Here is a 26,822-nt window from a genome sequence, read left to right on the forward strand (position 1 = left end):
GCATAGATGCCCTTGTTCCCCACTTTAGGGAGAAAGCATTGTATCATCTCTATTCATAGAAGGAGTTTTTGTTGGAAGTATGGAGTACATGTCTTTGATCTGTTGAGAAGTTTCTGTTCTACTTCTAGTCTCCTGATAGCTTTTACCATGAACAGCTGTAGAATTTAGTCCAATACTCTTTCTCCAACTAGTGACAGGATCATATGGCTTTCTCCTTTCCTCTGTTAAAATGATGACTTTTGGGGGTGGATCTTCCAATGCTGAACCAACACTGCCATCCCTATAACAAAACCACTTTCGACATACTGCCAGATCTGACTTCTAATAGTTTGTTTTGTTAAACAAATTTCTATCTATGTTCATACTTTTTTCTTCTATTAACTTTGTTCAGTTTTAGGATTAGCACAATGTTGATTTCCTAAAATGAGGGGAGAAGTGTTCCTTCTTTTTTCTGCTTTAAATGTTTGATATAATTTATCAGTTAAAATGTTTATGAGCCTGCTGTTGTCATATAGGTAGGTTTCCAAGCTAGGAATATACTTTCTTTAATAGGTGCTATTCAAATTTTATATTTCCTCCAGAGTTAGTTTCATTAATTTGTCTTCCAAGGTACTTCTTAGAAGTTGTCAAATTTATTTCAAAAAAGATTTTTGTAATATGCTTTCTATATCCTTTTAAATTCTGTAAAATCTGTGCTAATGTCTCCTAGATCTTAATATTGTAATTTTAAAAATGTATAACTGATATTGTGTAACAGGAAGAAAAGGTCTAAAAGAGCAGGGAAATTGGGAGGGGTAGGGGAAGGGAAAAAAGGGAAAGTTAAAAATATGAGAAAAGGAAAAAAATGGATACAAGTTCTTTGCAAATAGGGAAGGGTGGAGGGAGGGCAAGGGAGGGCAAGGGAAGGGGAAAAAAAATAAGAACCAAGAGACTCATGTAATGGTACAAGATCCCAATGATGAATGTAACTGTATTTTATACCTAAAATGTACTAATAAAGTTAATGGAGAAAAAACAAACAAACAAAAAAACAGATGAATGGATAAAGAATGTGATCTATATACTCAATGGACTACTACTCTGCCATAAAGAAGGATAAATTTGACCCTCACCAGCACACAGGAGGTGAGGTGCTCCCAGCACACAACAGGAGGCTTCTGGGCTGCTGTACCATCCCTGCTAGCACACAGGAGGTGAGCAATGCAGGCACCAGCAGCACCCCCCCATCCCCCATCAAAATGAGAAGACACATAAACAAGTCTCAAAAACAGACTTGCAGATCATCTACAGCAACCCCAAAGGGAAACGAGATAGAACACTGATACTTAACCACCTGGACTCCCTGAACTGGCAACAAAAGAGGATCTAGAAAAAAATGAAATGAGAAAGAATTTCTCAGATAACAGCAGAGATTGTGCTCATAGTGCAAGACATGATGAATAAATCTAGAGAGGAGCTCAGGAACACAATAGAATCCCATCAATCTCAGGAAAAAAATGGAATCTGTAAAACAAATGCAAACAGATTTCCAGGAGATTAAAAACTCCATTGAAAGTCTACACCACAGAATGAGTCAATGTGAGGAAAGAATTTCAGATATAGAAGATAAGACTGCAATTAATGACCAGGAAAAGAAAAATTGCTTTAAAATTGTAAGGGACCATGAGAAATCAATCGAGCAGCTGCTAGATGATGCAAAGAAGAATAACATAAGACTGATCAGAATCAATGAAGAAACAGGAGAGAGTGCAGATGAAATTAAAAAAACTCTTCACAGAAGTGATGGCAGAAAACATCCCAAGGAGGGGAAAAGAACTGGACATACAGATAAGTGAGGCATATAGAACTACAATTAGCCTTGATCAAAAAAAAATCTACACATAGGCATATAATTGTTAAGATTCCAGAAACCCAACAGAAGAACAAAATTCTACAAGCAGTTAGAGAAAAGAAACAAATCACATACAAAGGAAAGCCCATCGGAATCACAGCAGACTTCTCAGTGCAAACCCTCAAGGCAAGAAGGGCTTGGAGTGACATATTTCAAGCCCTAAAGGAAAAGAGCCTCCAACACAGATTGATGTACCCTGCAAAATTTATCTTTAAAAATTGATGGAGAAATAAGATACTTTCATGACAAAGAGCACCTTAGGAACTTCATGAATACCAAACCAGCACTCCAAAAAATTTTAGACAATGTCCTAGGAAAAGACAGTGAGGATCACAACCCCAGGAAGCCCAGCAGAATGAGTCCATCTGGTGCAACAAGAAATTAAACACAAAGGGGGAGAATCCAACAAAAAAAAAGTCATGACAATGATAAGTCAATATGTATCAGTTATAACCATCAATGTTAATGGTCTCAATTCACCATTCAAAAGAAATAGACTGGCAGATTGGGTCAAGAAGCAAGATCCAACAATATGCTGCATACAAGAAATGGATTTAATTCAAAAAGAAACTCATAGTCTGAAAGTTGAAGGGTGGAAAACAATATTCCATGTGACAGGAACCTGAAAAAAAAGCAGGAGTTGCTATCCTCTTTGCAGATCAAGTGGATTTCATACCAAAATCTGAACACTCTGGTCCCAAGAATTTCAGATAAGGGATCCTCAACTTGTATGTACAAATCTATTTTGAACATGTGTTTTTATTCCTCTCATGTAAAAACTTAAGAACAGGACTGTTGGTTCTTAACAGTAATACAAGAAATTTCTATATTGTTTTCCAAAATGGTTTTATCATTTTACATTCACATCAGCAGTATTAGAAAGTTCTAACTGGTTCACACCTAGGCTGACATTTGTTCTTTTAAAACTTTTAACTTCATCTCCCTAATGAGTGTATAATTCAATCTTGTTATTGTACTGATTAGTATTTTTCGGATTCTAGTGTTGCACACCTTTCCTTGGGCTGTACTGGCAATTTATCATCTTCTTATGTCTATTTTTTAATTGGGTTGTCTATTAATGAGCTGTAAGAGTTCTTTATATATTCTGGTCATAGGTTATATGCATTGTAAATATGGTCTGTTTAAGGACTACTTTTCATTTTCTTAACGATGTCATTTAAAGTTCTAAATTTTGATGGAATCTCATTTACCAATTTTTTTCTTTTATACATCATGTTTTTTATATCCTAGGAAATTCTTGCCTACCCTTAATTCATAAACATTTTCCCTTATAATTTCTTCTTAAAGTTGTATAGTTTCAGTCTTTCATATTTAGCTTCATAGATCCTTTCAAGATATTTTTATGTATGGAAAAAAAGGGTTGAGGTTAATTTTTTATATTCAAATACCAGGTGTTCTAGTGCCATTTGCTGAAAACACTATCTTTTCCTCTGCTCTTGAATTGAGTTTATGTTCTATAAAATGTTAATGTTAAGTAATCTTTCAAAACTCAGTGGATCATATATGTGTGGTTCTATTTCTAGATTCTCTGTTTTACTCCGATGATCTATATGTCTTTCCTTACACCAATACTGCCTTGATTACTGTAGTTTTAGAGGAAGTCTTAAAATTAGGTATGTGTTCCAACACTGTTTTGCTTTGTTTTGTTTTGTTTTTACTTTTCTAAGTCCTTTGAACTCCTACATAACTTTTAAATTTCAGTATCCAATTCTTCATTTATGGCACATATACACAGACCTGAATCTTTATATATACCTTGTGTTTTCTAATCCTGCTAAATTCAAATACAAGTTCTAGGGGCTCCTAGAGATTTCTCAGTATTTTCTCTGTAGATGATCATTTCATCTACATATAAAGATTTTACTTGTACATTGCCAATCCTATGCTATTTGTTTATTTTTATTGCCAGACTATTTTGGTTTGGGCATATGTTTCAAAGTTTAATGGACAGATGAAGAGTAGGCACATCTGCCCTTGTTCCCCACCTTAAGGAGAAAGCATTGTATCTTCTCCATTCATATAAGGCATTCTCGCTGGAAGCATGGACTACATGTCTTTGATCTGTTGAGAACATTCTATTCTACTTCTAATCCCTGATAGTTTTTACCATGAACAGCTGTAGAATTTAGTCCAATACTTTTTCTCCAACTAGTGACAGGATCATATGGCTTTTTCCTTTCCTATGGTAAAATGATGACTTTTAGGGGTGGATCTTCCAATGCTGAACCAACATTCCCATTCCTATAATAAAACTACTTTCTACATACTGCCAGATCTGACTTCTAATAGTTTATTTTATTAAATAAATTTCTATCTATGTTCATACTTTTTTCTTCTATTATCTTTATCCAGTTTTAGGATTAGCACAATGTTGATTTCCTAAAATGAGAGGAGAAGTGTTTCTTCTTTTTTCTGCTTTAAATGTTTGATATAATTTATCAGTCAAAATGTATATGAGCCTGTTGTTGTCATATAGGTAGGTTTTCAAGCTAGGAATATACCTTAATAGGTGCTATTCAAATTTTGTATTTCCTCCAGAGTTAGTTTCATTAATTTGTCTTCCGAGGTACTTCTTAGAAGTTGTCAAATTTAATTCAAAAAAGATTTTTGTAATATGCTTTCTATATCCTTTTAAATTCTGTAAAATCTGTGGTAATGTCTCCTAGATCTTCATATTGTAATTTTTTAAAATGTATAATTGATATTGTGTAATAGGAAGAAAAGGTCTAAAGGAACAGGGGAAGTTGGAGGGTAGGGGAAAGGAAAGAAGGGGAAAGAAAAAATATGAGAAAAGAAAAAAATGGAAACAAAGTCTTTGCAAATAGGGAAGGGTGGAGGGGGTGAAGGGAGGGCAGGGGAAGGGGAAAAAAATAAGAACCAAGATACTCATGTAATGGTACAAGATCCCAATGAAGAATGTAACTGTATTTTATACCTAAAATGTACTAATAAACTTAATGGGAAAAAAAGGAGAATAAATTTGAATCATTTGTAGGAAAATAAATGCACCTTGAAACCATAAAACCATAATATTACATGAAATAAATCATATATACAAGCTTAAATATCGCATGACTTCTAATATATGATAAACCCAAAGTATTAATAATTTAAAGATCAAAATAAAAGATATACAATAGGAAACCAGGAGATATAACTTGTGCAAATGGGAAGGATATCTAGAAATGGAGGGAGGGTAGAGGTAGCAAAAGAAAAAAAAAGAAATTAAGTTGCGTTGCATATATGTTAATTCCCCATGATGAATGTAATCATTATGTACAACAAATGTGTACTAAGAAAAATTAAAGTAATAATAATAATAACAACATTCTAATAAGTCTTCTTCTGACTATGACTTTTTTTGCTTTTTGTTTGAGTCACCCTAGTTAGTTTTGAAGAAAATGCAGTAATGGCTACACCAAGTACATGATTCTCAAACAAAACATTTCAGTCTGACACTCTCACTCTGAGGTTAGCCAAATCAACCACACTGCATTCTCTCCGCTACAATTAAAGAAAACACACAGAACAGTTCCTTCAATATGGCTAATTATTTATCAAGTACTAGACAAAGGACTTTATTTTGATGATCTCATTTTCTCCTTACAAGGGCATCTTGAGTTATGTACTATTACGGCACTCATTTTACAACCAAGGAAACCAAGTCTGGGTGATGAAGTACACTGATGAAAGTCACACAGTCCTAATTTGAGAAGCAGGGCTATAGGTCCATGCTTATCAGCCTACAGAATTGCTCTGAGTCTGTCCCTTGTCTTCATTTCTTGCTAATCCAATATAAATTGAGTAATTTTGACTCTGTGTAGGTCGCTGGAATATGAAGATGAATGAAGCGTCATCTCACCCTTGAAAAATATTTCACAAAGAATGTGACATTTGAGGGAGTCTTAAACAGTGAGTAGAAACTTGGCACAAGAATCACTAGAGAAGAGGAGTTCCAAGCAGAGGAAAGAACTTGTAAACTTGTGGAGATGTGAAAAGGTGTATTCAGAGAATTGTTAGACAGGGTAGCCAGAGCAGAAGCAATATAATCAAGGAACTGAAGGAGCTATACAGGGCATTTAATCAACATGTAATTATCGGGAGCCATGGATGTGATCAGTACTGTGTTAAATCCCAAGGAACATAGAATCACGTGTGTTCTCCACCACCAGGGAAGTTACATTATCCACACTGGTATCTATGGAGAAATCAAATGCTAAGAATTTTGTTCTACTAATTAGACTATAGACTTGATTTCTTATTTATTTCATTTGCATTAGAACTTAGAAAATAAACTTTTTCTTTACAAAATTGAAGAAAAATATATATTTAAAAGAGTTATATTTGAATTGCAGGAAAGGAAGATGTATTTTTCCTTCTCTGTCCTTTGAAATGTGTGCTATTAAAATATCACATGTATCACAGCAACTAAAGAATTATGGTGGTAGATAAATACTCATAAAGATATGCAGGGAGATGATCATATTAATTTAAAAAGACTGTACTTAGAATTTATTTTATCTGGTCAAAAAATACTCTTCAAAGCAAAGTGCAAAAGAGAGGAGAAAAGCTCAGCTAGCTTCAGAAGTTCAAATACAGACCAAAAAAGGATCAATGTGACCCTGATAATAAACATTTTAGAAGACAATGTAAAATAGGATACAGGGCTCTGTGCAAGTCAGCATGATACAATCAAAAGGAAAGTCAAGCGATTGGGGATCTTATCCTAGTTCGCAATAAAAGTAGTTAAAATTCCTGGATATCTGTTCCTGAAACTGAAAAATAGATTTTAATGGTGCTTTATGAATCAATAAGCGGCATATTAATATAGAATATTATAAGTTTTTTTCTCTAATGTAAATGAGGTATTTGGAGAAAAAGACCTCTGGGCACTCTTTCAGTTCATGTATTGTGTTTCCTATTCTGGAACAGAAAAGAAAAGCTCCTTAAAAATTATAAACCAGTAGCAAGCCCACTTCATGTTCCATCCTCTCAGACTTGGGCCCTCATATCCAGGGTGTAGGTAGTGGCCTAAACAAAAGTGACTGGTAACAGAGGTAAGAGGGGTTTAAGTCTAACTCCTGTTCAGCTTCCCCAGCCAGGAACTTTTATTACCCTAGAAAAGGGGACACCTTTGTGACATTTACACCCAAGGCCTTTGTGGCCCTCTCCAACCTAAATGATCATAGAGAAATAGAACCTTGTGCATCCATGAGCAGATGTGTTCATGAAGTTTCATGCTCTTTGGGTGAACCCAATTATAGGTCTATAGTAGATTGAATAGTACTCCCCTCCAAGAATTCATGCCTATCCAGAACCTCAGAGAGTGACTTATTTTTAAAATAGTCTTTACTATAATCAAGGCAAAGATCAAGCAAGAACATACTGACTTAGCGTGGGCCCTAAATCTACTGACTGATAACCTTACACCAGAGGGGAAAAAAAACAAAGAGACACCCAAAGACATGGGTGATGTGAAGATAAGGCAAAGATTAGAGTGATGCATCCACAAACTAAGGGAGTCAAAGACTAATGCCAACCACTAGAAGCTAAGAGAGTGGAAGTGATTGTCCCTCAGAGGCTACAGAAGGAACTAAGTCTGCCAGTGCCATAATTTTGGACTTCTTGCTTCCTGATCTGTGAGGGAACAAATTTCTGTTGTTTTATGCCACCCTGTGTGACAATGCATGGCTTCCCTAGGAAATTAACACAAAGGGCATATCTATAGAGGCTAAAAATACCAGGTCTGGAGTGAGACACCAGTTACTTAAGCGATCTGAAACTCAGTGTTCTTATCTGTAACATCATAATAGCAGTAGCTACCTCACAGCACTTGACAATTAAAAATCACCAAGACTGACCTATATACTAAGAATGGAAAAAAGAAATTCACTATGATGACACTGATGATGCTGACATTGATAATTCTGATGCCATAGCTGATGACAATAATGATAAGGAAGATATATAGAGCTCTGACAACATACATATATATAATATATATACATGATTTATTATATTAACACAATTTTGAAATATATGGACCCAAAATATGTGTTGGATCCATGCATACATGTTGAACCCGTACATAAGCATGAAATGGGAAATAAGAAAACTCTGCCCTCTTGTGATATAGACTTGCATATTTATAAAACACTCATGCTTATTATTTCCTAGTCCCACTTGTAGGATAGGACATAGGAAGAGGTCAGGGCAACCCAATCTTCATTAGATATTGCATGAATGCAAAATAAATCTTAAAGAATTATGCCACTGGAAATTCACGTTCTGTCTGTTGTGGTGCCTGGCATTAGTTGCTTTGATAAACACACCTCTATCACCTCCCTCATATTCTTTCTCATCCCACTTCATTATAAATTGTTTGGAGGAGAGGAAAGCTTGTTTTATCATGTGATGTCAGGACTGTTGGGCCTAGTATTCTTCCCAAAGGGCAACCTGAATTTTTAAAACCAGCAGGAGCAATGAATAGAGGCTAAACTGTTCAGATTAAAGATAATGAGATAAATCTACCACACTGATTTAAAATATATATATATATATATATATATATATATATATATATATATATGATAAGCTACAACCCAAGGAGCCCTTCTGAAGTTTCCAGTAAACCTGGTGCTCAGTATTGAGATTTCCACCATCTCTGCTCCAGGGAACCAGTGAACATTCACAACTAACACTTCTTATCTTCAAAAATCCTGCATGAAAAAAGGCACTCTCCATAATGACATTGGAGTCTGTTTGGGTGGATCCTACTAAATTATGGCAAATAAAAATACTTGTGCCCTAAATGGTATGATTAAGTGATCAACAAAAGAAAGACAGAAAATGGCCAGGTATTTTTTTTTAATTCAACATAACTATGAACTGAAGAAATTCAAAGCAAACAATAGCTATTTGGCTTGTTTAAATCTATTACTTGGCAACTATTATAAAAATACCAAGATTGGCAAAAGACTAGGAAAGAACATTCTGCTCATGTTTGTAGGCAGGAGTATGAGTAAGCCAGGAAAACTTTTCCAGAGGGCTATCTGACAATTTATATGAAGAGCTTTGAAATTTAAACATTTTCTTTGGCTCAGCAATCCCATTTCTAGGGATTGTTTAAGGAAATCAAATTAGTTTAGGGAAATCATTGCCAAATAAGTATGTTGAAGAATTATTATCACTATTTATTTTATGACAGAAAAATGTGTACACAGTCTAAATAGCAAATGATTGCTAATTAGTTGAATATATTCTAATATATAATAGAATATTATACAGCAATTTAAAATGATGATTTTTAAAACACTAGTTAGTATTTATATATATTCATAAGGAGTTGCTAAATGGAGGAAAAAATGAATGGTATACACAATAAAATCCCAGCTTTTAAATAAAAAGTATGTATATGTTTAGAAAAAAGGTATACAAAAAAAAGTTTATAGGAGTTATCTCTGAGACTCAAGATAAATGGGGGATTTTTAATTTTTTAAATTTTTTTCATACAGTTGAACTTTTAGAAACTATGATTAGTGAAAGGAAGATTTTAAAAACTACTTGGTAACCACCTAGAGTGAGCTTTGGTATAAACTATGGGTAATGATGTGTACATGGAGGTCCACTGATGAATGTAGCACTCTGCTGAAGGATACTGAAGTGGGGAGACTTGAGCTAGGATGGGGCTTCTTTAGGAACCCCATACTTTCCACTCAATTTTGATGTGATCTTAAAACTGTTCTAAAACATGAACTTCATTAATTAAAAATACTAAAGTATGGAGCTGCCCCACCACCAAGGAGGACCCTTCCATGTTGCTGTACCACTGCTCCCAGTGCCAAGGAGGGGAGCCATGAGGGTGCCAGCAGCACACACACATCCCCACTACCCCACCACTGTTGAAATGAGAAGACGCATAAACAAATCTCAAAACCAGACTTCAAGATCACCTAAAGCCACCTCAAAGGGAAATGAGATGGAACACTCTTATACTCAAACACCTGGACTCCCTGAACTGGCAACAAAAGAGGATCTGGAAAAAATGAAATGAGAAAGAATTTCTCAGATAACAGCAGAGATTGTGCCCATAGTGTAAGACATGATTAATAAATATAGATTGGACACAGATAAAAAAAATAGAGGAGCTGAGGAACATAATGGAATCCAAACATAGGAAATAAATGGAATCTATAAAACAGATACAAACACATTTCCAGGACATTAAAAACTCCACTGAAAGTTTATGCAGCAGAATGAGCCAATGTAAGGAAAGAATTTCAGATATAGAAGATAAGATTGCAATTAGTGACCAGGAAAAGAAAAATTGCTTTAAAATTGTAAGGGACCATGAGAAATCAATCGAGCAGCTGCTAGATGATGCAAAGAAGAATAACATAAGACTGATCAGAATCAATGAAGAAACAGGAGAGAGAGCAGATGACATAAAAAATCTGTTCACAGAAGTGATGGCAGAAAAATCCCAAGCAAGGGAAAAGAACCTGACATACAGATAAGTGAGGCATATAGGACTACAATTAGCCTTGATCAAAAAAAAATCTACACATAGGCATATAATTGTTAAGATTCCAGAAACCCAACAGAAGAACAAAGTTTTACAAGCAGTTAGAGAAAAGAAACAAATCACATACAAGGGAAAGCCCATCAGAATCACAGCAGACTTCTCAATGCAGACCCTCAAGGCAAGAAGGGCTTGGAGTGACATATTTCAAGCCCTAAAGGAAAAGAGCCTCCAACACAGATTGACATACCCTGCAAAACTATCTTTCAAAATTGATGGAGAAATAAGATACTTTCATGACAAAGAGCACCTTAGGAACTTCATGAATACCAAACCAGCACTCCAAACAATTTTACACAATATCCTAGGATAAGACAATGAGGATCACAACCCCAGGAAGCCCAGCAGAATGAACCCATCAGGTGCAACAAGAAATTAAAGTCAAAGGGGGAGAATCTAACAAAAGGAAAAAGTCATGACAAGGATAAGGCAATACGTATCAGTTACAACCATCAATGTTAATGGTCTAAATTCACCAATCAAAAGAAATAGACTGGCAGAATGGATCAAGAAGCAAGATACAACAATATGCTGCATATAAGAAGCACACTTAATTCAAAAAGAAATGCATAGACTGAAAGTTAAAAGGTGGAAAATAATACTCCATGCAATAGAAACCACCCCTGAAAAGCACAAGTAGCTATCCTCTTTGCAGATCAAGTGGATTTCAAACCAACACTGATTAAGAGAGACAAAGAAGGACACTACATCCTTGTAAAGGGAACAATCCAAGAAGAAGAGATGACAATCATAAATATCTATGCACCAAACACTAGTGCACCCAATTATATAAAACAAGTACTAATGGACATGAAAAATCAAATAAGTACTAATACAATAGTAGTGGGGGACCTCAGTGCCTGACTATCACAAATACATAGCTCAACTAGATAAAAAAGAAGCAACAAAATACTAGAACTCAATCAAACTCTTGAACAAATGAACTTAAGAGATGTTTATAGAATATTCCACCCCACAAAATCAGAATACATATTCTTTTCAGATGCACATGGGTCATTCTCCACAACAGACCACATATTCACTCATAGAACATGTTTAAGTAAGTGCAAAGGAATTGAAGTTATCCCCTGTATATTATCAGACCATAGTGTGATGAAATCGGAGATCAATACCAAAAGAAACTGCAAAAATTTCATAAACACATGGAAATTGAACAACACTCTTCTGAATAACCAATGGGTCACAAAGGAAATTAAAGAAGAAATCAGAGAGTTCCTGCAATTAAACCACAATGACGATACAACATATTGGAATCTATGGGACACAATGAAAGCAATCTTACAAGGGAAATTCATAGCAGTGAACACTCATATTCGGAAAACAGAGCAAGCCCAATTAAACAACCTGATGCTGAACTAGAAGCTTCTAGAAAAATAGCAGGACAAATGCAAAGCTCACACAAGGGAGGAAATTATTAATATCAGAGCAGAAATCAATGCAATGGAGACTAAGAGAACAACATAAAAAAAATCAATGAAGCCAAGAGTTGGTTCTTTGAAAAAATAAACAAAATTGACAAACCCTTAGCCAACCTTATCAGAAAAAGGAAAGAAAAGGCCCAAATGCATGCAATTAGGAATGAAAAGGATGAAATTACAACAGACCCAGAAGAAATCCAGAGGATCATAATACCTACTTTGAGAACCTATACACCAATAGGATGAAAAACACAGAAGAAATGGACAGATTCCTAGATAAGTATGAATTACCAAAATTGAATGAAGAAGACCTAAAAATTCTAAACAGCCCAATTTCAGTCAATGAAATTGAAAACATAATTAAAAACTTACCAACTAGCGCAAGGACCCAAGTTCGATCCCTGGTACCAAAAAAAAAAAAATGCCAACTAAGAAAAACCCAGGTCCTGATGTCTTCACTGCTGAATTCTTCAAAACATTTAGAGAGGAACTACTGCCACTACTGTTTAAACTCTTCAGTGAAAATGAAAGAGAAACAATACTCCCAAATTCATTCCTGGAAACAAGCATCACCTTGATCCCCAAAGCAGAGAAAGACCCAACTGAGAAAGACAACTATAGGCCAATCTCACTAACGAACATAGATGCAAAACTCCTTAATAAGATACTGGCAAATACAATGCAGAAGGTCATCAAGAAGATCATACACCCTGACCAAGTGGAATTCGTCCTAGCGATGCAGGGATGGTTCAATATATGCAAATCAATCAATGTAATACACTATATCAATAGAGTCAAGGACAAAAACCAAATGATCCTCTCAATAGATGCAGAAAAAGCATTCAACAAAATCCAACATGCATTTATGATAAAAACCCTATAAAAAATTGCAATAGACAGTCACTACCTCAATCTGACAAAAGTCATCTATAAAAAAACCAACACTCAATATCATACTAAGTGGTGTAAAACTGAAATCTTTCATACTAAACTCAGGAACAAGACAAGGATGTCCACTATCACCACTCCTGTTCAGTATAGTTTTGGAAACATTAGCCACGGCAATTAGACAAGAGAAAGAAATAAAAGGAATAAAGATAGGAAATGAAGAAGTCAAACTGTCATTATTTGAAGACAACATGATACTCTATATAGAAGACACCAAGAACTCCACCAAAAGTTTTCTAGACTTAATAACCAAGTAATAATCAGCAGAGTAGCTGGATACAAGGTCAGCACACAAAAAGCAATACCTTTCCTCTACCCTAACAACAGACTTACTAAGAGAGAAATAGGGCAAACAATTCCTTCCACAATAGCATTCAAAAAACTGAAATACCTAGGAATCATCCTAAAAAAGAAATTAAAGACCTCTTTTGTGTAAACTATAGCACTCAGAAAAGAGAGATTGAAGACGATATCAGAAAATGGAAAGACATCCCTTCCTCCTAAGTAGGAAGAATCAATATGGTGAAAATGGTCATACTTCCAAAACTGCTATATAGATTCAGTGCAATCCCAATTGAAATCCCAGCAGCATACTTCATGGACCTTGAGAAAACAATTCAAAAATTCATTTGAAACCAGAAGAGACCTAGAATAGCAGAAGCAATTCTAGGTAACAGAGACATGGCAGGGGGTATCACAATACTCAACTTGAAACTATACTACAAAGCTACTGTGATAAAAACAGCATGGTAGTGGCAAAGTAACAGACCTGAGGACCAGTGGAACAGATTAGAAGATGCAGAAACAACTCCACACACTCAGCCACCTCATCTTCGACAAAGGAGCCAAACACCTTCACTGGAGGAAAGATAACCTCTTTAATAAATGGTGCTGGAAAAATTGGGTTTCAACTTGCCAAAGATTAGAACTAGACCTATATCTCTCACCATGCACTAAACTAAAATCAAAATGGATTAAAGATCTAAATATTAAAGCAGAAATGCTGAACCAGCTGGAACAAAGGTTAGGTAGAGCACTTGAAGACATTGGTGTAGGAAAAGATTTTATGAACAAAACCTCAGTTGCCTATGAACTAGCATAATCAACAAGTGGGGTCTCTTCTTATTAATAAGCTTCTCCACTGCAAGAGAACCCACCAACAGTGTGAAGAGACAACCCGCAATATGGGAAAATATTTTCACCTGCTGTTCCTCAGACAAAGGTCTGCTATCTAAAATCTATAAAGAAACTAAAAAAATCAGACCTCCCAAATTTAAAAACCCAATCCAAAAGTGGGTACCTGAAATGAACAGACATTTCTCAGATAAAGAAGTAGAAATAGCAAATAAACATATGAAAAAATGTCCAACATCATTGGTCATATGAGAGATGCAAATGAAAACAACACTGAGATTCCACCTCACTCCAGAAAGAATGGCTGCTATCATGAAATCAACCAATAACAAATGTTGGCCGGGCTCTGGGGAAAGAGGAATACTGTTGCACTGCTGGTGGAAGTGTAAACTGGTGCAACCACGATGGAAATCAATATGGAGATACCTCAAAGAACTAGGACTAGAATTCCCATTTGACCCAGCTATTCCCCTGCTGGGTATCTTTGCCAAAGAATTAAAAGAATCATACCACAGTGATACATGTGCACCCATGTTCATAGCAGCACAGTCTGTAATAGCTACAACTTAGAAGCAACCCAATTGCCCATCAATTGGAGACTGGATAAAGAAAATGTGTTTTTTTAATAAAATGGAGTACTACTCAGCCATAAAAAATGAGAATTAGAGATTATATAGCTAAATGGATGCACCTTGAGGCGATACTCTTAAGTGAAATAAACGGGACATACATGTGTAAATACCAAATATTTTCTCTAGTGTGAGAAACTGAAAGTGTACATAAGGACTAAATGGTGTAATAGATAATGTGAAATAGGAAGAAAAGGGGCAAAGGAGAATGAGAAGTGGGAGGGGTAGGGGAGAGGAAAGAAGGGAATGGAATTAATATAAGAAAATGAAAAAATGGAAACAAAGTCTTTGTAAATAGGGAGGGATGCAAGCGTTGAAAGGAGGGCAGGGGAAGGGGGAAAAAATAAGAACCAAGAGAGATTACGTAAAGGTGCAAATTTCCAATGATGAATGTCATTATATTGTATACCTAAAATGTACCAATAAAATTAATTTTAAAAAATACTAAAGTCTGAACAACAACTATGCCTAGCACTGGCATAACGTTATTTCTGCTGTTTTCCATTGAGCGAATTGTAGAAACAGGATTAGAGAAATAATTGCCACTTGATGTGGAGAAGCAAGGTTACTTTGGATCAATCATGTGGGGTAAGAGACATTACCATATTGCTATGGCCATCACTGAAATCTACAATACGCTATTTAAAGATTTTTTAAAAATCTCTATCAATCCAAAATATGTTGAGAAGTGAGAGAAAAAATAAGCCTTGAAGAAGAAAGACAGTGGTAAAATATATGGAGTATATGTGTGGTCATAGTCCAAAACAGGTAATTAAAGCTATATGGCATTCATAATAGAAACATCTAAGTTGTTAAAAACAAAGAAAATAACAGAAAAATATATATGGAAAATTCTAACTTACAAAGAGCTAACTGAACTATTTTCATGATACTACATAGGCTTCAAGACAAAAAAAATCATTATTAGATATAAGAAGGTCACTTCTAAAACAAACAAGCAACCAAAAATCACTTTTAGTGCATAGAGAAAACATTGTTATTTTTTATAGCAATGTTCTTGTGTCAAGAGTGAAACCAAATAAGCATCTACTTTTAACAGAATGACCTGTTAGTCACACTTATTTCTTATTAAATTTTCCACATAGGAAAATGGACAGAACCAAATGCACCTGAATATTTACTATTTTTTTATTTGGGGTAATACAATTTTGAGTAAATTTTCTCCTTTCCACTTCTCTATATTTTTAAGTTTTTATGCTGAATATAAGTTATTCATGTACCAAAAAAATAAACTTGGAAAAAATAATAACCCCCTCAGATTTTTTCAGGTTAAGACCTTTCCAGATATCCAACAATCAAGTCCAATGTCTTCTGCCAACAGATTTTTATGGTTTTGTTTTCTAAACTGGGAGCAGTCTCAGTTATACAAGCCCAGTTAATCTCCGTTATCAGTAAACTGTCTTCACCCTTTATCTATAAACCCTTACCGAGCACTTCCCTTTACTTAAGGACGGAGAGACACAGGAGGAAAGCTCACTCACAGCCCTGGCCCTGGCTCCACTGGAGAAGCAGACAGCAGATGGCAGGGGCAGAGCAGAGGAAGTGACAGAGAAAGCATCACTCAAGAGGTCATAGTCATGGATGGCAGAGATTTACACACACACACCTTTCTGAGTTCTGTAAGTCAGTATCATTTGAACAAAATAATGTAATTCCACAAATAGGATTATTCTAAGTTTGTACACCAACTGTTCAAATAGCATGCACAAAATCACTGCCCCTGTTGTTTTAGAAATGTGCCTTTAAACGGACCCTTACATACATACCCCTTTCTGTAAGAATTAAAGGTTTGTAGCATGTAAAGCAGAAGGCGAGGAAGCAATCATGCAGACCTTCTCAGCCCTTCTACTTACAGCTCCAACAAATAAGAAGCATGTCATGCTGATTTGTCTAGAGGACTGACCAGGAAAGGAGAGGGAAGGGGGAAAGGGGGGTGCCACTTCTGCAAACTTAAGAAAGAGAACTTGGCAGAGCAGAAGTAGGTGGAGGGAGGCAAGAAGCAAGAGAAGCCTGTTTTGTTGCAGCTGTCATTCCCAAGCTGTTCTCACAAGTGTGAAAACAACCAGAGCCACCATTCAAGGTTACCTGCCCATTTCACTTTCTTTTTCCTGTTTTCAAACCTCTGCTTTAATTTCTTCCTTTATATTTCTTCATATATATGGATCTCGCAAGATCAGTCTTGTCTCCTCCATTGGATTTCAGACTCTGTGGTGATTTTAAAGCTCCTAAAGCAGATCTTGTAAATGCTACACAACTTATATTTATGCAGAATTCAGAACATCCCAAACATGCTCCCTAGTCAGTGTTTCTGCTTAAGGAAAAAAAGGATAAAAGACAGAAGTATTTTCTTGACATACATACATCGATGAACTGGAATAAAGAGAGGCCTGACAATTGTAGAGGGTTTCATGGTTTAGGGAATAATTTCACCCACTTAATTTTATTCCATTCCTCAAACTGCTGCTCTTCCTAATCCTTCACCAGCACTCATCCCCAACCCCAGTTTAAATCATTTTAATGATCTTTCCAATGCTGTTGCATAAAAACCAAAATCTAGCTGACCATTGTGGCACACACCTATAATCCCAGCACTCTGACATGCTGAGGCAGGAGGATCACAGGATTGAGTCCTGTCTCAAAATAGAAAATGCAAAGGGCTGGGAATGTAGTTCAGTACAAATACCCCAGGTTCAATCCCCAGTACAAAAAAAAAATCAAAATCTAATCTCTGTCTCACAATATCTGGCCCTTTGTCCTCTGCAGTTCAAGACATACCTGCCTCCTATCAGCACATCACATGGACCTGACTTTCCCTCATGCTTTGCCAATTGTGTTGCATGCTCTTTTCCAGCCCTCATTTGCCAGTTAATTCCTACTTTTCCTTCAGTTTTCAACTTCATTATCACTTCCTCAAGGAAACTCCCTCTCTTCTGGCAAGATCAAATTACTCTAATTACTTCCTCAGGACTCAACCTGATTATAGTTCAATTATATAATTCTTAGCATGTAATCCAACTATAATTTTATGTGTACTGTATGACTAATTAAGTGCCTTGTCTCCATTGGTAGACAGTAAGTACTGTAAGGGTGGCAATCATGGCTATTTTTGCTCATGATTGTATTCCTAGGACTACTTCAATCCATGACACATATATTCCATGGCATTTAATAAGCAAATGAAGGGCCAAGGATTTAGTTCAGTGGTTCCGCCGCCTGCCTCACAAGCTCAAGGTCCCAAGTTCGATCCCTGGTACCAAAAAAAAAAAAAAATAAGCAAATGAATGAATAATAATCTATACAGAGAGAAAATAGTATATTCTCATATGAAAAATGGTGAAACTGAGTCTCAGAGAATTAAAGGGGTTTGTTCAAGGAACAGAAGCATAGGCATTTGAATTTATGGAATTTGATTCCTAATATCAAGTAAGGACATTCGTCATTCCAAAGACTTGAAGTTCTGCCTGGTGCAGAGTAAGTACGTGGCAGGTGGAGATTTATTGAATGAAGAACTAAAAACACAAATAAAAACAAAAAGGAATAATTCATGAAATCTCGTGATAGGATTTTCAGTGTGAAAAGGATAATCCTGGATGTGACATTGGCAGGTCACATCATCTTTGTTCCTCTGATGAGGATTGGATTCAAAGATCTCCAAGAACTCAAAGGACTCCAATGACCTCTGGAATTGTGAGATTCTGTGCTTCTAGAATTCACACCCTGGGATTCTGCCTGACAGCAGGCACCAGCATGTGGTGGTTGATTACATAGCAGCCCATATTTGACTTTATGTTTTGGATCATTTTTAATGTATTCAAAGAGCAATTATCATTATGCAACAAGAGGCAATTACATCAAGAATTACATATGGCAGCTATGGAAAAAATGAAAAGTTATTGCAGGATGTTAAGCACAGCAGATGGAAAAGATTTCTCTAACCTTGACAGCTGACCCTGGGACTTCCAGATATGTTATATGGTTATATGCAAAGGAGTAAAAAGTAAAAAAGTGGCCAAAAAGTTAGTATTCTTTAATTTTTTTCCCATTGTTAAATGATTCAGAAACTAATAAAATGTAATTGTGAGTGTTCGTAGTCATTTAATCAAGAAATTGAATAGAAATTATAAGGGAGCCAGGAATGGTGCCACACATACCTATAATACTAGCACTCAGAAGGCTGAAGCAGGAAGTGCAAGCTCAAGGCCAAGACTAAGCAAGACCCTGCCTCAAAAGAAACTAGGAGGGAAAGCCACCTTCTCCCAACAAATGTAAGATATGCAATGTAATTAGTCAGGCCCTTACGTTTTCATCCTTACCTTCTCCTAATCAGATCCCATACTAAAGGGCTCTGTAATCTATAGCCTATTTACCTTTCCAGTTTATTTCCCAGCCACTCTTTGCCCTAGCATATTCTTTGGCCTCACAACTCACTATTTTTCATGACTCTCTGAGATATTCCATTGTCCTCCTCCAAAGTTATTTTCTCTCAGAAACTTTCCACAGTGCTCTCAGGAAGAGCTGAATGCTGCTTCCCCCAAAGGCCCACAGTATTATTTGTACCCAAATGACAGCAGTATTGTTCATCTCATTGTATTAGGGTCATTTGTCTGTTTTCTTGTCTGCTCTCCAGTCACCCCACTAGCAGTATAGAGGCCATGCCTTACCTTACTTATCAGAACCTATGCCAACCTCATACTGCAGACCTGACACTTAGAAATTCTGAGTTAAATTTGAGGTAGAAATTAATCAATAAATGAATGTATTATATGGAAGAATGAGTCTTATGTCAACCCATATAGCAATGTTTTTCAGGGAGTTTTTAGTGAACCTCTTTAGACCCAAAGAAGTAATTCCAATGCTAAGAACTTCAAGCACTCTTATTGCCAATAATGAAGTTGTTTAGAAAGGATGAAATTGTGCTGTGTTCCTTACCTTTTAGCTAACACTATTATATTCTTTTTCTATTCCACCCACAGAACCAGAGCTTGGCGTGCATTATGTCATTTAATCCTCAAATAACACTATCAGGTTATTATTATTTCCACTTTCAAATGGGACAGTTGAGCCAAGTGGGTAGTATTTTCTCCAAGACACAAAGTTATAAGTGGTAGGCAGAGCTGGGATTTGAACCCAAATCAACCTCACCCTAGAACCTTGACCCCTTGTCACCATGATGTGCTCCACCTGGTTTGGGGACTAACCCTAGTATGTGACGAACTAGTCAGTCTACTTTTCTTTATTCCTTTCTTACTTTTAATTTACTTGTACATTTGTTTTAAATTTCTCTTAATTTTCCGTAGAATCTTTTTATTAGTATATGGTTACAGTACATAGTGATTAGAATCACCATGGGGAACTGATACATGTACATAATACATTTTAACTCCTCTCTCTCTCTCTCTCTCTTTCATCCCCTACCCTTTCTCTCCCTCCCTGCTCCTTCCACCTCTTGGCCTCCTTCCTATTTGCAAAAGCTCTATTTTCATCATTTCTTCCTTCAATTCTGTTTTTGCACTCCCTGGCCCTCCTCTCCCCTCCCTCCAACTCTCCCCTCCCTCCAACTCTTGCTCCCTCATCCATGTGAAAAAGAGCTGCCTACGGAGAAACTTCCACATAGATATTTTCATAATTCCACTTCACAGATACCTCATCGCCATTCTAACATTTCCTATCAATACTTAAAGGACTCACTTCATCCTATAGTATGCTCAAAAATAACTGAGAGACTGAGTAGTCACACAACTTGTCTAAAGCCACATAGCTAATAAGAAAGGAACCAACCGAAGCCATTTGCCTCTAGCACCCTGAGCTGTCATACATTCCCTTAGGTCATGTTTGCATCCTTTGAAAGTTCACAGGTCAAGCTGTCTAGAACTATATCACTCACCTAGTCAATTTTTGAATCAGTCCAATGGCAGTGACCAAAATCACATATGAATGCAAATACCTTCTTTCAAAGAAAACCAAAACTTTATGTTTCCAACATGCTGTCATTGCCAGATAACAGAGCCAAAATCTGTACCAAGCTGCAATTTAACTTTATCTGCATCCTTTTGGTGGCCTTAGTCCTGCTTCTCGCCCTAATTGGCACGATCCTGCACCAGATTTAATCCTTTTAGAAAGATATAATAATCTCAGACCCATAGCCACCTGCTTGGTTGGTTAGGTTATTTTCTCATTTTATTAAGAGATAACTGTCAAAAAAATTTAAAAAATAAAAAATAAATTAAAAAAAGAGAGATAACTGTCAGCTGAATGTGGTGGCCCATACCTGAAATTCTAGCACTCTGGGAGGCTGAGGCAAGAGGATTCCAAGTCCAAACCCAGCCTGGGCAACTTAGCAACTTAGTGAGACCGTTTTAAAATAAAAAAGGACTAAGGATGTAAATCAGTGCAAAGATGCTAGATTCAATCCCCTGTTTATATGAGTTTTTGTTTTGTTTTGTTTTTTGGGTTGTTTTAGTTTTCTGTAACAGGCTCTCACTGTGTAGCCCAGTCTGACCTCCTGATTCTCCTGCCTCAGTCTCTTGAGTGGTGGGATCACAAGCATCCAGCACCCTGTCTGGCACATATGTGGTCATAATATAGAAATAAGCATTAATGTTTACTGAGTCTTCATATCATATACCAGACGCTGTGCTGAACTCTTCCCCCAGATCCCTTACTTCAGTAACACTTACATATGCCCCATTTCACAGGGCAAGCACTAGGTCAGCAGCACCTGAGTACATTGCCCAAGGTTCCATGACTGATCCCATGAGCATCCACTCCACCTGCGGTAATTTGGGTTCAATCACACATCTCATTCTCAGCATCTGCTAGCACTATTCTAGTCTAGTTCCCCTATAAATAAGAAAAGATACATGGACAGATTTATAAAAATAAAATTAAATTAAAAACCAGGAAGGAATAAAATAGATTACCTGATAAGGCCCAATTCAGCTTCATTCAAATCGACCATTTTCAAAACTATCATCTCCTTCTCTGTGTTTGAAGAATACCTGGTTAGCAAAATAAACAAATAAAAAAATTTATTCAGGTCTATATCAGAGACTACCCCACATTTATGATGAACAATAAATTCATGCACACATACAGACACACACACACACACACACACGCACATGCACACCAGAAAGAAAAAAGAAGCATACCACTTAGTGAGACTCCCTGATTCCCCTGAGAAGAAATAGTTCTGCAAACAGCATCTAGTAACTCAGCTAAGTTTGTAGTTGTGATCAACGTGAGGGCATCTAGGCCAAGTGACTGCAGTGGAAATATATTTTTATATGTCACATTACATAACATATGTGTACTTCTTACAAAAAGTTCTTTTTTAATATTTCTCCTCATATAAATTTTAATAGAATATCTTAAAAAGATCAGAGAGGCTGGGCTTGGCCCAGCTACTTGGGAGACTGGGTTGGATTCAAGGCCCCCCTGGGCAACTTGGTGTGACCCTATCTCAAAATAAAATTTAAAGAAAGATCTGGAGATATAGCTCAGTGTTACACCACTTGCCTAGCATGTGCAAGCCCCTGGATTAAATCCTCAGTACCACAATAAAAAAAGAAAAGGAAACAAAGAAAGAAAAAAGAGCAGAGAGTATGCAAAACCAAAATCATTCAAGACCTGCAATTTAAATGTTCTTTATGTCCTTTCAAGAAAAACCAGATATTTCCTAAAAATCAACACCTTTCAAAGCTATTGAAAAATGCGCAATGTAAAATATCAAACTGAAATCATTACTGTACATGGCCATAGTAGCCAAGTACGTTCACAACCTGTTTCATCACTTTTAAATAGTCATCATCATCACCATCATCATCTCCTTTAGTTGTTCCATTTAGTTACATTGTTTTATTTCTCAGTCTTTTTTCCAAATTCTTTATTCTTTTATCTTTCTTTCTTGCCCACTCATGTGGACTAAGATAATTTCTTCTGGATTTTGTACAATGAGAGTTATTTATTAATTTAGCAAAGATGCATGTTAGGCACATTTTAAGCTCCATTTTATAGTTGAAGAGGTTGAGAGCCAAAACAGTAAATTCAGATGAGTGAGAAAGCTAAGCGGAAACCACAGTTGTGCCTGATTTCCGAGCCCAGGGTCTTCACAAACCCACACATGATTCTGATAGCCAACACAATGCAAAGACGTGAAAAAGTGATATTTGTTTCTACATTCACTTTTCATTTCTACTTGTCTTAGACAAACATGTTCTCATTATCAGATCCACCAGGTAACTAATCAAATAGCAACAAAATTTCAAAGAAAATTCATTGATTTTATTCTGCTAATTCCTGCTCACCTTGCTCTCTCTGACTGTGGATTATGAAGGTAAGAAGTAGGGCTTCGGTTGATCTGCACACCAACAACATTTCCTTTATTGATGAAGATTTTGCCAGGTTTCATATTTTGGTGTGCTATGTCAATGCTCTGAAAATTAAAAGAAAAAAAAAAAAGGAAGTCATAAGCTGAGACTCCTGTTGGGGATAATGATTTAGACAATATAAAGAGAAAAGCCCTGTGGTCAATTTCCTCCATTATAGGATAAAAGCTGAAGAACCACATTTTCCTGAAAGTAAACAGAAGTGGCCTTCAGGGTGGAACTAGAGAAGTGTAGGAAGCCAGGTGCTAATTAGCTGCCTAAACTCACAAATTGTTCCATCTTCTCAGCTCTTAGGAATGTTTGCCATTTTGCTATCTCAAGTGGCCAAAATGGGAGACCTGACTTCCATGGCACTGAAACAAGATTTTTTTGGCCTGGAAAGAAATTTATGTACAATAAAAGACGTAAGAGTTAAGCCCCACGTCGTGTATTAGCCTTGACTGCGGAGGCTTCAGCAACACCAGCTCTCCTAGTATCTGCTTCCGCGTTCGGGAGGAGTCTGTGCCCTTGGAATGGATGAGGATGGAGGAGGGACGGAAAGGAGGAAAGTTCTAACATTGAAATCTCTTCCTGGACATCGTTATTGGCACCGTTCGCTCTGCACTAGGCTAGAGCATGACCAGAAAGAAAGATGAATTCTCCTCTGCAGTTGAAGAGCTGCGCGTCCCTCTCTCTCCCCTTCTCATTCCCCCGTCATCTAAAGCAGAGTTTTTCAAACTATTTGACAGAGCCACAGGGAGCGATATATTTTTCATCATAACTGAACACATACCAAATATACAACTGAAGGCAAAAATCACAAAATAAACTCTACCCTCCCTGTGTATCTTGCAGTTATTTTCCAATCTATTTTACTAGAGTTCTTTCGGATTTAACATTTACTGCAACCCCTGAAATTTGTTTCATAAAATATTAACACATTGCTGGCCACATTATGGAAAACTCTGCTAAGAAAATCCTGCCTTTGCCAGCTGGATTCCTGAACTTTGTGAGAGGCTAAACCTGGAAGGCAAAGAATAAAGAAAAACTTTAGTTTGAATTTTGTGCAAAAAAATAAGCAGAAAACAGGGGTGAGAGGAGTACAAAGTACTCAAGCCAGGAATGGGAGAGGAGCTTGAAGGTGTTGCTTAGGAGTCCCATGGGGGTGGATCTGGGGTACAGAGCTTGAGAATTGAGTCTGTGTGTTTACCAACTGGATCCCCCTTGCTCTTTGGGAAATATAAGGAAATATTAGGATTACTAAGAATTACTTGTAGTTCGCTGATAGGTTTCTCTTCATGTGACTTTATGTGTGCCCATGTGGGGCCCTATAATTTATGAGGTTTATATATAAAATATCTCTTTAGATAACAATATGGGGGCTTACTCCCATAGAACACTTCTTTTCCAACCAATCAGTGTCTCAGACCTAATAACCCCATAGCTCAGAACCGGAAGCAGAAAGAACAGGAAGAAGAAAGAATGGTTAAGTGTGGTCACACTCAGATCCTAGAGAGGTTTCCCTATAAAGGACCACACCATTCCTAAGCATCTGTAAGGAATAGGGAAGAACAGCCACCTCTGGGGCTCTGTGCCTACCTTCATGATTCCAGAGACCATGTATTCGAAGGTTCGATTGCTAAATCCTTTGCTGGCAAGAACAAATAAAGTGTACTGGAAAAATCCTCCTGGGCCCGAGTGTGTATGACTGCCACTCAGGATAACATTGTCTCTTCTGTACAGGGATCCATACTTACTCTTCAGTCTATTCATGACCTTCAAGGAAAAAAAAAAGAACAAAGAAGAGGAATACCAGAGAAGCTCAGCATGAGAAAAGGGTCTGATAAATTCAGTTACTGACCCGCCCCTTTCAAGTGGCCTTCTTCCCTCTACTTCAGTGTATCACGGGTGGTAAGAGGTACAAGCATCACAGCAATCGCAACAGCTAACATTTTATAGATTCTTACTGTGCGCAAGCACGATGGTGGGTATTTTATATACGTTATGGCACTTTAAAATATTTAAGACAACCCCAAGAATTAGATACTGTTAGCCTCATTTTTTAGCTAGGAACATGAAAGTACTGTATACAGAAGTCAAATTGAGCTGGGTGTGGTGGTGCATGCCTGTGATCCCAGCCCTCACGAGGTGGAGGCAGGAGGATCTTCATGAGTTCGAGGCCAGCCTGGGCTACACAGTGAGACCTGGTCTCAAAAAACAATCAAACAAAAGTCAAATAATTTTCTCACTGATCCAAGTCTCTCTAACTATGAAGGCAGAGCTCTTACCCATTCATCTTTCAACACACAGTATTAATATCCAAGCACTTGTTCTAAGGACTGGGAATACAGCAAGGTGCTTTTATTCTACCTTAAAGATGTTTTTATTCTAATGAAGGATAAAGACAATAAACAAGCAAATAAATATATAACATGATATCATATAATAACAAATACTATGAAACAACATTACTAGGTAGGGGTGTTAAGAAATATCTTTCTGAAAAAAGGGTGTCGCAGAGACTTAAATGAAGAGAAAGGCCAGTGGTGTCACATCCAGAGGAGAGCACCCCAGGTGCAGTGAATAGACTTTGCAAAGGCCTCTTAGCTCCTCTGCTGCCTCATTTTTCAAAATGAAGAGTTCACCCTGACACAGACTATCACACCTACTGGTCTAAGGAAGGCATCTACTCTGTGGAAGGACACTCATACTTCTGGAGAAAGTCCGTGTAGAAGGGAGTCATCTTATCAATACTAGCTAACCTCATGAGTGAGCAGCCTTAGAAGTAGATTCTTCAGGCTCAGCCAAGCCTCTCAGCAACTGCAGCCCCAGCCATCTGTGTGCCATTTCATGACACAGAAGTGATGATGTGTGACTCATTCTAACACAAGTCAAAATTGTCCAACTCAGCCACTCTGGAATTTCTACCTATAGTAACAGATGATTAGTACTGCTTTAAGCCACTAGGCTTTTGGATGATTTTTTTTCAGCAATAAATAACTAAGACAAACCTTTACTGAAATAGTCAATGTTCATTGAATTAGTCAATCAATGAGCATCCAAATGCATGACTAGTGTCTTTATAAGGCATGTATACATTAAGAAAACAGAAAATTAATAATGTTACCGAGTATTTCTGATTACTTTCATCAGTCGCAATCTGAAATTTGGTATTACTGTTGCTTCTTTATGACATATCATTAAAATGATTCAACAAAATTGTCAAACCCAAAGCAACCACTGTCAACAGTTCCTTTGAGTATGGCGTAGTCTGATAAACTGTCTTACTGGAAGAAAATCCCTTTATTTGTATTATTTGTCAATGTCTATAATGTAATACTCCTACCATAGTCAATGTCAAGCCATCAAAAGTTTAACAGCCAGCTCATGGGCATCCTAAATATTTAATAATTGATCCCTCTTGAGCTGTTACGACCCAGTTACAGCGCATCACTGGTCCACCGAGGAGAAGCAGCCCCTGTGCCATATGTATATTTAACATACATAAAGAATCGACCTCTTCTACTGTAGCTGAAGAGCTACTCCATCCTCATTTTAGACATGTGGCTGGTGAAAAACAAAGATTTTATAAACTGTCTGCCTCATTAACCTCTCCATGACCCCAAAGACCAATTGTGAGGTTACCATGTCCGTACAAGCAGTCCTGTGACACTAAGAAATTTGGAAATGTGACATACTGACTAAATCCCTCTGACCAAGAGCCCTCATGCTGCATCCCAACAAGTCTCTGTGTTGCTTCTGTTTGACTCTTTAGCTCCAACTTCTCATTCC

At 36.9% G+C, this 26,822-nt stretch overlaps 1 protein-coding gene across 6 annotated transcripts in view; it reads right to left on the minus strand.

Annotated features, from left to right (window-relative positions):
- The window catches only part of Asah2 (N-acylsphingosine amidohydrolase 2), a 144,641-nt gene that overhangs the window by 79,322 nt on the left and 38,497 nt on the right, over positions 1–26,822 (minus strand). For all 6 annotated transcript variants that reach the window (XM_021239109.2, XM_021239112.2, XM_021239110.2 and 3 more), the window contains exons 6-8: positions 24,630–24,806; positions 22,971–23,098; positions 21,585–21,662 (exon numbers count right to left, since the gene is read on the minus strand). In XM_021239109.2, coding sequence (XP_021094768.1) covers positions 21,585–21,662; positions 22,971–23,098; positions 24,630–24,806 — 383 coding nt within the window. The remainder of the gene's footprint in view (positions 1–21,584; positions 21,663–22,970; positions 23,099–24,629; positions 24,807–26,822) is intronic.

Source organism: Heterocephalus glaber, unplaced genomic scaffold (genome assembly GCF_053883595.1).
Source record: "Heterocephalus glaber isolate CG9 unplaced genomic scaffold, H.glaber_assembly_v1.0 deba00001497, whole genome shotgun sequence".
NCBI lineage: Eukaryota > Metazoa > Chordata > Mammalia > Rodentia > Bathyergidae > Heterocephalus > Heterocephalus glaber.